General features: G+C 42.9%; 1 protein-coding gene across 4 annotated transcripts in view; it reads left to right on the top strand.

The window, feature by feature from the left end:
- Positions 1-16,647, top strand: part of ACSL1 (acyl-CoA synthetase long chain family member 1) — a 188,816-nt gene that overhangs the window by 58,308 nt on the left and 113,861 nt on the right. For all 4 annotated transcript variants that reach the window (XM_063920730.1, XM_063920732.1, XM_063920729.1 and 1 more), the window contains exons 3-4: positions 9,165-9,279; positions 10,159-10,223. In XM_063920730.1, coding sequence (XP_063776800.1) covers positions 9,165-9,279; positions 10,159-10,223 — 180 coding nt within the window. The remainder of the gene's footprint in view (positions 1-9,164; positions 9,280-10,158; positions 10,224-16,647) is intronic.

Below are 16,647 nucleotides of genomic sequence, written 5' to 3'. Positions count from 1 at the left end.
ATGAATCTGTATAAATATTGCAAAATGTTTGTTTTCTCCAGTGTGCATAGTAAAGTGGTAAGGTGGATCTGCTGGCAGATTGACAGTGTTTTTATATGAGGCTATATTGTAATAAAGCTGCTAAACATGGGGAAAGCACTAACCCATTGCATAAACCCCCAGGAGGAATTTATTACACAATCAGTCGCTGGCCTGAGGCTCGGCTGCCAACAGTTTTGGCTCTGTCTGTACAAACCTATGAGATTACTGCACTTTACAGTATGAATTATCCGTATTTATAACTTGATTAGAAAATGGTGTACATTACCTGCAAATCCTATTAGGTGAAGTTAGATTTTGTACTCTGGATTTAAGATTTTTAATCTCTTGATCTTAAGAACAGTAGAATGTAACTGGATTTATAGTTCTAACATTTGCCTAAGTACAAAGTTTGTTATTTCCTGGTTAATAACAGACTAAAGTGATCACAATGTACTGTAATGCTCACGCCGCATATACTTACAAATTCCTTATTTTGTTAATCATTCACCACTTGTCTGTAACCATAGGTTTTCCAAACAGTGTGCAAAAATGAGTGATTCGGGTACACTTACAATTACCGGTAATCACTGCATTATAATATATTCAGAGGTCTGTTTATCAACAGAAGTGACAATTCTCTAGTGACAAGTTTTTTCCAGAAAAACTTTCTCCAATAAGAAATTCAATATAAAATGTGCACAAACGGAAGAAAAACAACGCATTTCTCCAGTTTTATAAAGAGTAGCATGCAGCTGTGCAATCCCCTTATCGAAATTGGTCAGAGCAACTATTATACACGTTAAAATTGAGTGTACCGCATTGATGCTTGGCGATCAGTAAAATAGGTATGATCCTGTGAAACACTGAGCAGATCATGGACTACTTTACTTTACTGCAGACTAGACTGCAGCTTCACCTGTAACATTGGAAAAACTATTTACTAGCGTGGACTTCTTCGGAATGGGTAATAAGTCTTGACAAAAAATAAATTGATAAAGGAGTACACAGTGAAATTCATAAGAATTCAAAACCACCTCTCAATAGCAATTGGTAAAAAGCACAAGTGCATACGATAAATGTTCTTTATAAAGAAGGTATTACTGCATGAACCTCAGCAGCAAAAGAAAAAAAGCCTAACTTCTTGGTCAATTCAATTACGAGTCGGCTAGGTCCTATGAGCTGTTTTCATGGTGAATGTGCACTGGTGTGGAAAGTTCTGTTTTTTAAGCTACAAATGTCAAGACATAGGGGGTGATTCCGAGTTGTTAGCTCGCTAGCTGCTTTTAGCAGCATTGCACACGCTAGGCTGCCGCCCTCTGGGAGTGTATCTTAGCTTAGCAGAATAGCGAATGAAAGATTAGCAGAATTGCGAATAGAAATTTCTTAGCAGTTTCTGAGTAGCTCGAGACTTACTCACAAATAGCGATCAGTTCAGTCTGTTTCGTTCCTGGTTTGACGTCGCACACGCCCAGCGTTCGGCCAGACACTCCCGCGTTTTTCCCTGAAACGCCTGCGTTTTTCCGCACACTCCCAGAAAACGGTCAGTTTCTGCCCAGAAACACCCACTTCCTGTCAATCACACTACGATCAGCAGAACGATGAAAAAACTTCCTTACGCCGTGAGTAAAATACCAAACTTTTGTGCTAATTTACTTGGCACACTGTGTACATTGCGCATGCGCAGTTTGCGACTAATCGCTCCGTAGCGAAAAAAAATAACGAGCGAACAACTCTGAATGACCCCCATAGTGCAGAACCTTCAACACACCCTATCCCAATCATGCAGAGGGGTTTAAATAGTATCATTTGGCAACAAAAAAAACGTTTGTTTTTAGGTGAGCTTACAGATGGGTTCTTCTACATTGCTGCTGCAGTCTTGGCATGCCAGGTCACTTGAGACTCAACATTTGCTGAACACTTGTTGCCTATCTGTTTTCCATCATTAATTAAAAAGAAAAATTCTGTCATTTTTACACCTGTTAAGAGCATCCAGTGCTTTCTTAATGGTCTAGAACAGCCTTCTATATGGCCCTGCTTTCTCAGCTGCCACTTTTTGGGTGGTCCAGGAAGATTTCCCCATTTTTTTTATTTTTTCTTTCTTTATTTTTTTTGTACTGCTGGCAGGTTGCTTTTTGTAGAAAAGTCGTGTAGCCTCGCCTAAAGTCCTGCAAACAGCAATTTCAAATGGAATCTTACATTTCACAAGAGCCTGCAGTACTGGGGTATCCCTTTGGATGGTCGACCATGTTATGGGTTCCCAGTCACTTCACGCAGAAAACGACGCCAAAAAAGTAAAAAAAATAAAATAAAAACGTGTGACCTTTTCATGTGTCGACCATTCATACCGGAACCCAGTACTGGGTTGTATGAAGTTTAATATGTGAGTTTGCTTTTGTAAACATGCATCTATTTGAGTTGACCCCCAAGAGTGATGGACACATTGGGGACAATTTTGGTTTTGGGCATCTCAAAATCCTGTCTAAACATTCAAGCAGCTATCACCATTCAATTGATGTTCAGGCATCCATGCATGTTGCAAACAGACAGGATTTAACCACGTAAAACAGCTAAATCCGTCTAAAGTCCTGCTTTGGACTTTCAGACACCCAAAGTTAGCGCACATTTCTCTGGCAGGGTCCACAGGTTATCCACAGGATAACAATGGGATATGCTGGAGCGACAGCAGATTGGCACCAAACGATCACAAGCTTTCAGTCCTCCCAGGATGCAACAGGCATGTCCATATATCCCCGCCCACTGGCTCAGGCAAATCAGTTTTTTTGTTTGGTGCGGCAGGAGCCGGACCATGGTCACAGGGCTGCTGTGTTAAAACAGAATAGCAGCCCTAAGCTTTCTTATTTTATTTTTATAGTCTTACTGTGTTTTTGAGTGATCTTTCCTAACAGTGTCTTATAAACGCATATTGGAAAGGGTCGCTCCAACAACTCTCCGCCGGGTCGCAACAACGCTTACCCACGGTACAAGTGCTGTCTCGACGGGCGTCTGTCTGATATACTAGCAGGTCCAGCAGACGTTACCAGGCTGTGGCCGGAGCACGGGGAGAAGGTAAGGCATCGGTTCCACTTAGAAGCAGAATAACGGACACAGCCGCACTGTATTGGGAGGAGACTACCAAACAGTAGCTGGCGCGCCGCCACCACGGGTGCTCCAGCGCTAGGCCTTAGGAATCATAAAGCACCAGGATTAGTATGAGGCTGCGATCCCTAGGGTTGATGTCAGCGGTGGGGATTCAGACTCACTCCTGGTCGCCCCTCCCCCCAGTTCATGACCAGTTTCCATCGGTCTCCCGCCATGAACTGATTGCCTCACTTCCGTCTCAGACGCTACCACGAGGGGTCTCAGTCGCAGCATATGCCGCTGTGTCTGTGTACACCAAGCGCTACCACGAGGAGACCCGTCGCAGTACAGGCGTCTGTATGATCGGTGCGTCTGTGTTCACTAAATTCCCGGAGTGGCAGTGTACACTAGTAGCGTCTGGATCCACTCAGCGTTCGCTAACGTATTGATCGATCTTGGAACAGGAGTGAGTCTCCCTGTATCCCACTCTACTGAGTACGGGTTATACAGCACTAAATTTCTATCTACTTTTTTGCAGTATCAATAGTTACGTTTTAGTGCCTATTGCATATTAGTCTGTGTATATTGCTGTGGTTTTCTTTGCAATGCGTCTGAATATGTTAAAGATCTGTGTAGAACAGAATTCAGTAATAAGTACTCCTGCATACCTTGAAATGTGTTTGTAGTTGATATGCTCATATGACTAATATATAGAACATGTGACTGACTGCTAATGTGAATGCTGACTTTATATATGTTTGTCAGTAGTTTCTTCTGAGCCTCAATGCTGGTGCATAGGGAGTAGGGTCCACTATTGACCCATACATGCAGCTCCCTGCTTACGGTATAACCCCAACAGCTTCTCCAAGGAAGCAAGCTGATAAACAGAGTGTAAACATATCGTCAAATTCATAGGCTACACAGGATGATACATCAGACGATGAATCAGATGATGATAGCTCTATATACTCTGCTTCAGCATATGAAGAACAGGTAAAAGGTATCAGCTCAGAGGATATAGCTGAATAAATTGGCTATTCTATCCCTAGAGGATTCAGCAGAGCCAGTGTTAAAAACTAAGGCACCTGTGTTTAAACGTCCCAAAACAGTTAGGGTCGAGTTTCCAGGGTCAGAACAGCTGACGGAAATCATGGAGGAAGCTTGGGTTGCACCCAATAAAAAAAGAATATAGAATAAAAAATAAAAAATAAAAAAAAAGGGATTCCTATTACCCTTTTCCAACTGGGGACTGTTTAAAAAGAGAGGTGCCTCCTAAGGTAGATACGCACGTCATTCGATTAGTGCGAAAATCTATATTGCCTTTACAGTCTACATCAGAGATTCTCAAACTCGGTCCTCGGGGGCCCACACAGTGCATGTTTTGCAGGTAACCCAGCAGGTGCACAGGTGTATTAATTACTCACTGACACATTTTAAAAGGTCCACAGGTGGAGCTAATTATTTCACTTGCGATTCTGTGAGGAGACCTGCAAAACATGCACTGTGTGGGCCCCCGAGGACCGAGTTTGAGAACCTCTGGTCTACATCATTAAATGTCAAAGACAGAAGAGTGGATGGGTTTTTGAAAACCATATTTTCTGTCGGGGGCAGTCATAAGACCAACTATGACTTCTGCCTGGATGGCAAAGGTGGTAGCAGAATGGGCTGACGTACTGGAAGACGGGCTTTCGTCACCTACTAGGGAGCAGTAATCCCATATAGCACACATGAAGCAGGCTGCTGTATTCTTAGAGGAAGTGGCAATAAATATGCATACTATTGCTTCCAAAGCGTCAGCCTATATGGTAGCTGCTCGCAGAGCAATTTGGCTACGTACATGGAAAGCTGATTCAGAATCAAAAAAGGTTCTGGAATCATTGCCTTTTGTTGGGAATATTCTGTTTGGTAAGGAATTGACAGATATTCTGGAGTCAGAAGCGGAATCCAAGAAGGTCAGGTTTCCTGCCAATTATAACCCCAGGCCTAGGGGTTCGGGATTTCGGCCATTTCGGTCGCAAGGAAAAACAAAAGGAAAAAGTGAATCTAAGCAGCCCCAATACAATAAGTTGGGTAAGGCAAAGAAGCAATGGGCCAGCTTCCAAACCAGAGCATAAGCCATCAGCCTGATGGTGCGGGCCTCCACCTGGGGTACTCCAGAGTAGGGGGCTGACTTCTTCAGTTTGCACACATATGGCAGCAGTCATGCGTCGCTGGACGTAGTCCGGGAATTAAGGATCTGCGTGGATCGTACCAGTGCCATCAGACAGATTCTCTCTTTATTCTCTACGGATTTCACAAGAGAGGATGGCCTGAATTTTGGAAAATATGAACTTTGAATTTTTTAATCCTTTTTTTTAATTTTATTTTTATTTGTGAGTGCCCCTCCACTGATAGTGGAACCTCGAATCTATGTATGTGGACTGACTTGCGTCAGGTCTACTGGGTGCACCCAAGATTGTACTGTTAATTTGATGTGAGTGCGGATTTACTGCAGAGTCACTGCCCCCCCTTCCCCGCCGCCGGGTCGGCCGTATCTGCCGTCAGGCAGCTCGGCGGCTGCTCGCTAGGTGTGTAGGGCCCTTATGTTCCCACTTGGAAACAACGGGCTAGAATAATAATAATAGTAATAATAGTAATTGTAGTAATATTTACTATGTGCCACAAGTGTTTCGCAGTGCTGTACAAAGGACAGTACAGGGAGACAAAACTTAGTATTACAGTAAATAAATAACAAAAATAGGGTACAGGTAACAAGGAGCACCACAATTCTCAAAACATAATACAGCTTAGATGTAAGTAGCGAGGGAGTAATCACCGTACTACTTGGACCTGGCGGCCATAGATAGAGATGAGCCTTTAATAGCAGGAGAAAAAGCGGGTAAAGATGGTTGCTGAGTAGGAGAGAGCTGTGAGTGAAATGTGTCGAAGAGTGCTTTGACAACAAGAGGAAAGGGGGCCCTGCTCTGAAGAGCTATCAATCTAGTGGGAAGGGGCGACAGACAGATGACATGAGGTACAAGCAAGCGGGAGGAAGCCTGATGGTCTGAGGTGTAAGCAAACCAATGGGGGGGGTATAGGGTGGGGGGCTATGTTTGGCACTCTCCACAACCCAACCCCTGGATTTCACAGCAGGTCCGTCCTGCAACAGCCGCTACTGCACGTATGCGGCCTGCCAAAGATCTCTCTCCGGCGTTCATTAGCCGCGGATGCATCCCGGGCTGGCCGGAACCTGCTGCACATTTTGTGGCTCCAATTAGGTCCCCTAGAGCAGTCCTTCCGAATCTGTGGCCTCAAGGCATACTAACAGTCCATGCTTGAGCACAGGTGACATTTACTAAACCGTGATAAGAGCGGAGAAGAGCCAGTGGAGAAGTTGCCCCATCAACCAATCAGCAGCTCTGTATCATTTTATAGTATGCAAATTATAGATGTTACTTCAGTGCTTATTGCCATGGGCAACTTCTCCACTGCCTCACTTCTCCACTCTTATCACTGCTTAGTAAATGTCCCCCTTAATTAGTATCTTGGTTATTTTTGATTTAACGCTCTTAAGCCTGGGCATCCCTAAAACCTGGACTGTTAGTGTGCCCTGAGGACCATGGTTGGGAATGCTTGCCCTAGAGCCTTTGCAACATCCGTGGTTGCTTTAACTGGCACCACCTGAAACGGAGATGTGTTCACTTGAAAACACTTTGCGGTGAAACTAAGCTGCTGTACCTGCAGCAGTGATGAACTAGGTGACCTGTTAATTACACACGAAGGTCTTATCCCTACAGTGCCACAGAAAGCAGCAACCCCCCCCCCCCCCCCACACACACTTCTAAATACACTGGCTTTTATCAACTTTTCTCCAGTGATGCGTTTTAATGTCGACCCCCACGCTTATCGTTGGGTCTAGAATAGTTTTGATCTTATTGTTTCCTGTTTTGCTTACAGTAATTTCTCTAAATATGTGGCTGGTTTATTTGTAACCAAAAAAAAAAAGAAACTGTGACTGACTTACTATTTTTATTTATTTTGGGGTATCTGGACTATAGATTTACACTAAAAAGGTCTACAGTCAATAGGTCATCCACTAATGGTAGACCTGCATTAGGTCTACATGTAAAAGGTCGACTTTTTTCATATTTTACCATCCACATGGACTACTATTGGTAATAGTAACCTGTGCCTCCCTGCCTGAAGCATAGTAAGGGGACGCAGTACACTAATGGGGCTGGTTTGTGGCAGAAATCCATAATTCAAGATATGCTGCTAGTTTTGCTTTGTTAGCAAATGCATTAACTGTAAGGCTGGTGTCATGTAGCATGTTTACCTCTGCAGGAGAACCACTAGTTTGAGATACTGATGTGTAATATGCTACGTGTGTGTGTGTGTGTGTGTGTGTGTGTGTGTGTGTGTGTGTGTGTGTGTGTGTGTGTGTGTGTGTGTGTGTGTTTTTTTTTTTCATGTATTTAAAAGCTTGTGTGACAGGTGGTGGGAAAGAGCATCATTTTCTGATGAGAATATTTTGTTATGGTTGTACTAAATACTGCCTGCATTTAGAAAGCTCTGGGAGTACAATATCCTCTTGTGAAACCTTCTAGACAAAACCCCTTTATTAAAATGGAAAATTACTTTCATCTTGGAGGAACAAATAAGCATTGGGAAAATGTCCTGTGAAGCCAGTGTTATGTAACCACACCTGTTACAGTGAGGAGGGACAGTCTGAGATTTATGAAACTTTAGTAATGTGCCAGTAATTCTTACTTAATATACCAAGGTGTATGCGCTTTACAATACTCTATGCAGTACAGGTGCTCATGTTGGCTTGAACATCACGCTTCAAGCTTACCAACACATAAACATACGGGTGTTTTCTTGGCTGGAATACTTTATATTGGATGCAGTTTTTTCCTGCCCCAAACATCTCTTCTTGCTCACTCAGGTTTCCAGTTTTCAGGGATGAGTATAACGGGCGCTACCGCCAGGACTGGCTTTAGGAGAGACCAACTTCACAGGTTTTAAAAATGAAATTCCCAAAAGATCTAAAAGCCAGGTTTTTGTATGTATTTTATACAGGAATGCATTCACTTTATACCACACCTTAATCCTAGGCTAAAAGCACCTAAGACATTCATTGCTGCACCTAACAAAATGTAGCACTAGATTGGTAATAATTGATACAGCATAGATGGCTAGTTTCCCCACTTACCTCCTGCATGCTCTATGAAGGTGGGTACACACTATGCAACGTGCTCGATGAGCGAAATTGCCTAGTGTTTCCCCCTCCTGGGCGAGCCGTACACACGGGGTAATTCAGAGTTGATTGCAGCAGCAAATTTGTTAGCAATTGGGCAAAACCATGTGCACTGCGGGGGGAGGGGGGGGGGGGGCGCAGATGAAACATGTGCAGACTGAGTTAGATTTGGGTGGGTTATTTTGTTTCTGTACAGGGTAAATACTGGCTGCTTTATTTTTACACTGCAATTTAGATTTCAGTTTGAACATACCCTACCCAAATCTAACTCTCTCTGCACATGTTACATCTGCCCCCCCTGCAGTGCACATGGTTTTGCCCAACTGCTAACAAATTTGCTGCTGCGATCAACTCTGAATTACCCCCACTGAGCGATATGACATTCATATCACTCAGTGACGTCCCACAGCGGCTGGGCTGTGCAGGAAGCTATTGGACGACAGTCCAGATTGAGCTGCCTGCACGGCTGACAGCGAGGGTTGGGTTGTTAGCGTCCTGGTCGGCGGCAGCATGCACACTTGCCGAGAAAATGAGTGACATCGCTCAGGAATGGTAAAATGAGTGACGTCACTCGGGAATGGTAAAATGAGTGACGTCGCTCGGGAATGGTAAAATGAGTGACGTCGCTCATTTTCTCTGCTAGTGTGTATGCACCATAACATACTTTATTAATCATTACGTTTAAATGTTGATCTTGTATTGTTGCATCTTTTTATAAACTTTCTTATGTTAGAGTTTTGTGGAAATGAGTTCAGGTTGTATTAAAGTAAATAAATATCAATTATTCTGGAGGTGGTTTAGCATATTATTCTTTATATTTTGTCAGGGGCATGAGGGTGCTCGTCGATCCACTTTGATGGATAGTGATGAGGTGCTGACCTACTACTATGATGATGTCCAAACAGTCTATGACATTTTCCAAAGAGGAAATAGAATATCAAGTAAGGCTCTCTTCATCTTGCTGTAATTACTCTCATCACAAATGCATCTGGGGAAAGTGGGCAACTCCTGGCCATGGGGACAAATGCAGGTAAAGATCTATTGGGCATTAGGGGGGAATTACATTTACCACAGGCTAATTGAAGCATCGGAGCTTATAGGGATTTATATTCGAGCCTCTGCATGCTCTGAAAGAAATCCCTGATAAATGGCTTGTTTTCGGGTGTCGTGACAATGTTAATGCATAGGCCTGGGAACACACTTTTTATACCCGGTAGATTATCGGGGCTAATTGAATTCCCCCTTTGACACGCAGCATTTTGGTACACAGTGCAGACCAAATTAAATTTCTTGCCAATCTCTGTATTATTTCATTGAGCATATCTGAATCTCCTTCACCTAGCTGGATAGCACTGGCCGTTCATTCATCAGAGTGCTAGTTTGTACCTGGGCAACAAGGAGAGATAAGGGGGAGGGGGGGGGGGGGTGCTGGACTGCACACTCTATTACTAAAGATATCAAGGTGCTATCATGCTGAGGCTACTAGTATGTAACAACAAGGAGAGATGCAAGCTCCTGTGTAATAAGGACATTGAGTTAAAGTTAAATTCAACTGCTGGGGGGGTGCTTCCCTGGGCTCAGCTATGAAGGGGGGGGGGGGGGGGTGCTTCCCTGGGCTCAGCTGCTGGGGGTAGGGGGCGCTTCCCCGGTGCTCAGCTACTGGGGGGGTAGTGGGCGCTTCCCCGATGCTCAGCTACTGGGGGGGGGGGGGGGGGTAGTGGGCGCTTCCCTGGGCTCTTTTTCAAATATGACAGACTGGTACATACTACTGCTTGCAGATCTATTGTACTGTAATTTTAAATTTTTTCTTTCTATTTTAGAAAAAGGACCTTGTTTGGGACATAGGAAGCCTAATCAGCCATATCAATGGCTATCTTATCAAGAGGTAAAACAATGATTGTAATTATTTGTTTAAAAAAAGTATCCACACTCTCTATGCAATCCTCATTTATGAGTTTGGCCGTACACGTGTGTAAATCCAAACTTATGAAAGAGTTAGTGTTACTCTACATTACACTATGGGGTCATCTAGTATCAGCATTTACTATCCAGCACAATTAAGATCACATCCTATTTGCTTAGTCTAATCTGAATTACTACAGATGTTCTGGTAATAAAATCATGTTCATATTTGGATAACCTAAAACTGAAAAATGATTATTGATTCCAGGCAATTACTTCAGATGTATAATAGTGTTGGATCATTTGGGGGTTATCTTGCAGCAGTTAGAGAATTTATTTTAGACAAACAAAAAACATATAGGATACCACTGAACCGGCGCTGTAGGGAGGTCAATTGTTTTCGTGTTCATGCAATCTCATTTCTTTGGCTCAATGTACCCAAAAGAAAGAACATAGAAGGAACATGGTGTGATACCTTCTAAAAACAAATTTAATATCACAAGTTCACATAAAATTAAAATATAAAAGGTCAGTGTGTTATGACCAGTAATCTCTTGTTCTATTTAAACAACAATAGATATCTAGGCATTCTTTGGTGGACTGTATCCTGAAAGGATAGGCAATGGGTAATTACCAAATGCAGGTTGAAAACTGGCACAAACAGTTTTACTGGCGTATGGACTTCAGGCTTTCCAGCTGCAGCAGGAGAGTTCCTCTGATGTCCGTCCGCCTTCCTTCTTTGGCATAGATCGTACCACGTCCTCCTCTCACGAGTAGATCCACCGGGGTACCCACGCGTTCCGACCCTGCCTGGGTCTTTTTCAAGGTCAGCTCCCTTTGAGAATGCCACTTTTGTCTCTAAATCCAGTTTAAAAGTCCCCTCCTATCTTCTGATTGGTCCCGGCACAGCTGGTCCCTATACATAATTATCGCTATAAGTCTATGACACTCGTGTGCCAGGAGCAACCTCCCATGACATCACCCTCTAAATCTCCAATCAGTGCTGGAATTATCATGCATGGTCTGATCACATGCTCGCAAGTCACACCCCCGTATTCAGTTTCCCCCAGTTACCGTTGTATATCACAGGGTAGTTCTCGTACTCCGGTCATATGACCGGCTTTGGGTCACGTGAGATTACGTCATTGCGTTGTGACGCGGGTCACGTGATGATGCACACGTCATCCCGTCGTCTTGTAGTCTGTCCGTGATTCCAACGGGAGTCGTTACCATAGTGATGACTTGTGAGTTCGGATAGCTTATCTTGCTGCTTTCACGTCTGTTACATGTCAGCTTCAATTATTGCCATGGTTACACTGATTGATCAGCCATGAAAAACACCCACAAAGTCCTTTGTTTTAATGGGCTAGTGTTAATAGACTAAGAGGATCACGTCTGCAGTATGTAAACATTCTATAAAAGCAAAAGGGTACATATTAGAATCAGATATAAAAACACGGTTAATCAGAACACTATAAAAACCATTTCACTTCGAAATCTATGTTCAATCCTCCTGGTTGGAGGGTGCCCATATCATATATCAGGCGCATTTCAGCCTTTGCTAGTTGAGATGGGAGATCCCTCCTTCTCCAGTGTCCCTGTATCCACTGCAATCCTGCAAATCGTTTAATGGCTGATGTGGAGCATCCATGCACCTTTCTGAAGTGATCAGAGAGAGCATGGGTTTCCAGACCCTTTTTAATATTCCTCAGGTGCTCTCCTAATCTTACTTTTAATGCTCTTGAGGTTCGCCCGATATATACAAGATTGCAATTACATTCCACTGCATAAACCACATTTCTTGTGGCGCACGTAATGAAGTCCTTTATCTCAAAAGTTTTTTCATTAATATTCATTGTGCTTGTTTTACTTTGATTCACCATTTTGATCTCTTTACATGCAATACATGACATGCACCTATAGAAACCCTTTGATTTAATTCTCCCCGGTTCTTTTGCCGGTGGGCATGCACTTCGTACAAGACTGTTACCTATATTGGGGGCTTTACGGTAGATGCAAACAGGTCTATTTGGCAAAACTGATCCTATTACTGGGTCCTTTTTCAAAACATCCCAGTGGCGTGTCATAATTTTTTCAATGGATCTATATTGGTTACTATATGTAGTGACAAAAGCCCAATCAAAGTTTTTATTTTTATTTTTGGAAATATTATCGTTCGGTTTTTTCTTTTTTTCTACTAGTAGATCTTTCCTGTCTATATTTTCTGCCTCTATAGTGGCTTTGTCTATCCATTTCCTATTATAGCCACACGCCTTAAAATTTTCTTGCATTATCTCTGCTTGTTGATGGTATTGGTCATCTTTCGAGCAGTTTCTTTTTACCCTCTTCAGCTGTCCCGCTGGAATTGATCGAAGCCAGTTAGGATGGTGACAACTGGCTGCGTTGATGTAACTCAGGGAATCTGTATTTTTGGTATATGTCTTGGTCTGTAGTGCTCCATTTTCAGCATATATAGTGATGTCCAGAAAGTTAATCACTTCTTTGCTGCTGGTAAATGTGAATTCGATGTTTAGGGTGTTATCATTCAGATAAAGGAAGAAATCCTTAAGGGATTCTTCATCCCCGCGCCAAAAAAAGAGGACATCATCGATGTACCTGGACCAGGACACCAGGCTCGCCCCAAACTGGTGGCCTGCCCAAATGTGCTCGTCCTCCCATCTTCCCATGAACACATTGGCATAGCTTGGGGCGAACCTGGTGCCCATTGCGGTCCCGACTTTCTGCAGAAAAAAGTCTCCCTTAAATGCAAAATAGTTATTTTGTAAAATGAATGTTACTGCTTCAACCAAAAATTTCTGTAGGTCTTCCGTCAGATCACTTTTTTCTAGTGTCTTGGCTACAGCCCGAATGCCATCCTGATGGTCTATGATCGTATATAACGACCGTACGTCGGCAGTAACCATGATGAGTTTATCATCCCACACAACCTCGCCAATTAATTTTAAAGCGTCCTTAGTGTCTTTAAGGTGGGATTTGTTCAATAGTACTAAAGGCTGCAGATAATGGTCCACAAACTGGGACAGGTTGGCAGTAATTGAGTCAATCCCCGATACTATAGGTCTCCCCGGTGGATCCACCAGACTCTTGTGGATCTTGGGGAGAACATATAGTACCGGGATGACAGGTTCTGTGTTAATGAGGAATTTCTGTTCATCCTCATTCAAAACACCCTGTGTACCATAATTATTGATTAGAAGCTGTATTTTCTTGAGGATATCTCCCGTTGGGTCCAATCGCAACTTCCAGTATGTAGTACGGTCCTCCAACTGGCGCAGGATCTCTGACTCATAGTCTGTGGTATTCATCACGACAACCCCCCCACCCTTATCGGCGGGCTTGATGATGATATCTTCATTATCTTGAAGTTCCCTCAAGGCACTCCTTTCTTTAAATGTCATATTTCTTTTTAGTCCTCCTTTTTTGACCTTTTTTAGGTCATCATGGACAAGTGTATAGAAAGTGTCTATAAAGTTTCCTTTACAGAAGGTGGGATAGAATATAGACTTAGGTCTAAAAGGCTTATATTCTATATCACTTTCAATGTTGGGGGAGGTTCCCAGTTCTTTGCCTAAGAAAAACTTTTTTACAGTTAATTTCCTAATATATCTCTGTAGATCTACAAAAAGGGAAAATTGATTGATCACGTTGGAGGGGGCATATTTTAACCCCTTTTCCAGGACCCTTGTTTCATGAATCGTCAGAGGATGTCTACTGAGGTTGAAGATTTTTACTTCTCCTCTGTATTCTTTTATCCCTTCATTTTCTGGTTGAGTAGGATTTTCCTCTGCTTCAACAAGTTGGGGGTTCCTATTTCTCTGCTCTCTGAGTTTCTTCATTTTCCTTGGTTTCCTATGGTTTTTCTTCCCCCCTCTCTTGCCCCGCCTTCTACGTGTCACTATCTGTAAGACTCCCTCCTCCCTCTTCTCTCTAAAAAAGGGGAGTGGGTGAAGGGTTCCTCTTGTCTCAATGTTTCAAATCTGTTAGATCTTAAAACATCCCTTCTTGTATCTTGTCCTTCAGGGATGTATGTATCTAATGGTTGTCTATCCCTCCACCCGGGCCTGGGTTGGATATCTAGATTCCCTCTCCTCGGTTGTTGTTCCCTTTGGTTAGGCTCTTTCCATTTTCTAACGGGGTCTATTTGTTTCCATTGGGTCTCCTTAGGGCCATCTCTCCATCTAGGAGTGTATGGATTAGTTGGCTTATTGCCCTTAGGGAATTTTCTTTGTGGTGGAATCAGTTGTTTAGGTCTCACCACTGGATATTGAGGTTGGGGGGGATAATCTTTTTCTGGGATTTGATCACTATTCCCGCCCACCTTTTCCTCCCTTTTATCTCTATAGAACTTTTTTCTTTTCCGTTCTACTATTATTTTCTCACTCTTCTTGATAGACATTTCAACTTTCCCCTCTAGGTCTAGGTATTCTTGTGTATTCACAAAAGGGATTGTTAACTCCTTTTGTTTTTGTATTTCTATTTCTAGGTTATTTAATTCCTTCCTTCTACCATCAATGATGACCCTCATTAGGGACAGCGAGCATTCTTTTAACACACTATCCCATTTGAGTTTAAATTCATCATTTGTATGTGTGAAAGAGGCAATTTTGTTGATTATCAGTCCTTTTGGGACCATTTGGTGGGAAATGTACTTTTCGAGGGTAACAATCTCCCACCAGATGTTATTTTCTCTAAGTAACAATCTCTCAAGATTTCTCATAACAGTGTCAAGATTTTCATCTGAGACATAACTAGAGTCTCCCTCCTCTTTAAAGACATTTTCTAAGACAGTTTTCCTGTTTTCTCTATATTTAAACATGGTTGCTGCACTTGACACCCTTCAATGGAGAAAAAGAACAGATATGATATACAGAAGTAAAAGGGCAAAAAAGTGCGCTACCACAGCTGCTATCCGGGTAAACTAAAAAGGAGTTTCACCACACTCCAATGACGAATAGACAAACAAAAAACATATAGGATACCACTGAACCGGCGCTGTAGGGAGGTCAATTGTTTTCGTGTTCATGCAATCTCATTTCTTTGGCTCAATGTACCCAAAAGAAAGAACATAGAAGGAACATGGTGTGATACCTTCTAAAAACAAATTTAATATCACAAGTTCACATAAAATTAAAATATAAAAGGTCAGTGTGTTATGACCAGTAATCTCTTGTTCTATTTAAACAACAATAGATATCTAGGCATTCTTTGGTGGACTGTATCCTGAAAGGATAGGCAATGGGTAATTACCAAATGCAGGTTGAAAACTGGCACAAACAGTTTTACTGGCGTATGGACTTCAGGCTTTCCAGCTGCAGCAGGAGAGTTCCTCTGATGTCCGTCCGCCTTCCTTCTTTGGCATAGATCGTACCACGTCCTCCTCTCACGAGTAGATCCACCGGGGTACCCACGCGTTCCGACCCTGCCTGGGTCTTTTTCAAGGTCAGCTCCCTTTGAGAATGCCACTTTTGTCTCTAAATCCAGTTTAAAAGTCCCCTCCTATCTTCTGATTGGTCCCGGCACAGCTGGTCCCTATACATAATTATCGCTATAAGTCTATGACACTCGTGTGCCAGGAGCAACCTCCCATGACATCACCCTCTAAATCTCCAATCAGTGCTGGAATTATCATGCATGGTCTGATCACATGCTCGCAAGTCACACCCCCGTATTCAGTTTCCCCCAGTTACCGTTGTATATCACAGGGTAGTTCTCGTACTCCGGTCATATGACCGGCTTTGGGTCACGTGAGATTACGTCATTGCGTTGTGACGCGGGTCACGTGATGATGCACACGTCATCCCGTCGTCTTGTAGTCTGTCCGTGATTCCAACGGGAGTCGTTACCATAGTGATGACTTGTGAGTTCGGATAGCTTATCTTGCTGCTTTCACGTCTGTTACATGTCAGCTTCAATTATTGCCATGGTTACACTGATTGATCAGCCATGAAAAACACCCACAAAGTCCTTTGTTTTAATGGGCTAGTGTTAATAGACTAAGAGGATCACGTCTGCAGTATGTAAACATTCTATAAAAGCAAAAGGGTACATATTAGAATCAGATATAAAACACGGTTAATCAGAACACTATAAAAACCATTTCACTTCGAAATCTATGTTCAATCCTCCTGGTTGGAGGGTGCCCATATCATATATCAGGCGCATTTCAGCCTTTGCTAGTTGAGATGGGAGATCCCTCCTTCTCCAGTGTCCCTGTATCCACTGCAATCCTGCAAATCGTTTAATGGCTGATGTGGAGCATCCATGCACCTTTCTGAAGTGATCAGAGAGAGCATGGGTTTCCAGACCCTTTTTAATATTCCTCAGGTGCTCTCCTAATCTTACTTTTGAGATAAAGGACTTCATTACGTGCGCCACAAGAAATGTGG

The sequence above is a fragment of the Pseudophryne corroboree genome, chromosome 1 (genome assembly GCF_028390025.1).
Source record: "Pseudophryne corroboree isolate aPseCor3 chromosome 1, aPseCor3.hap2, whole genome shotgun sequence".
Lineage (NCBI taxonomy): Eukaryota > Metazoa > Chordata > Amphibia > Anura > Myobatrachidae > Pseudophryne > Pseudophryne corroboree.
The sequence above is the reverse complement of the archived record's forward strand: the minus strand, read 5'-3'. Positions and strand labels throughout refer to the sequence as shown.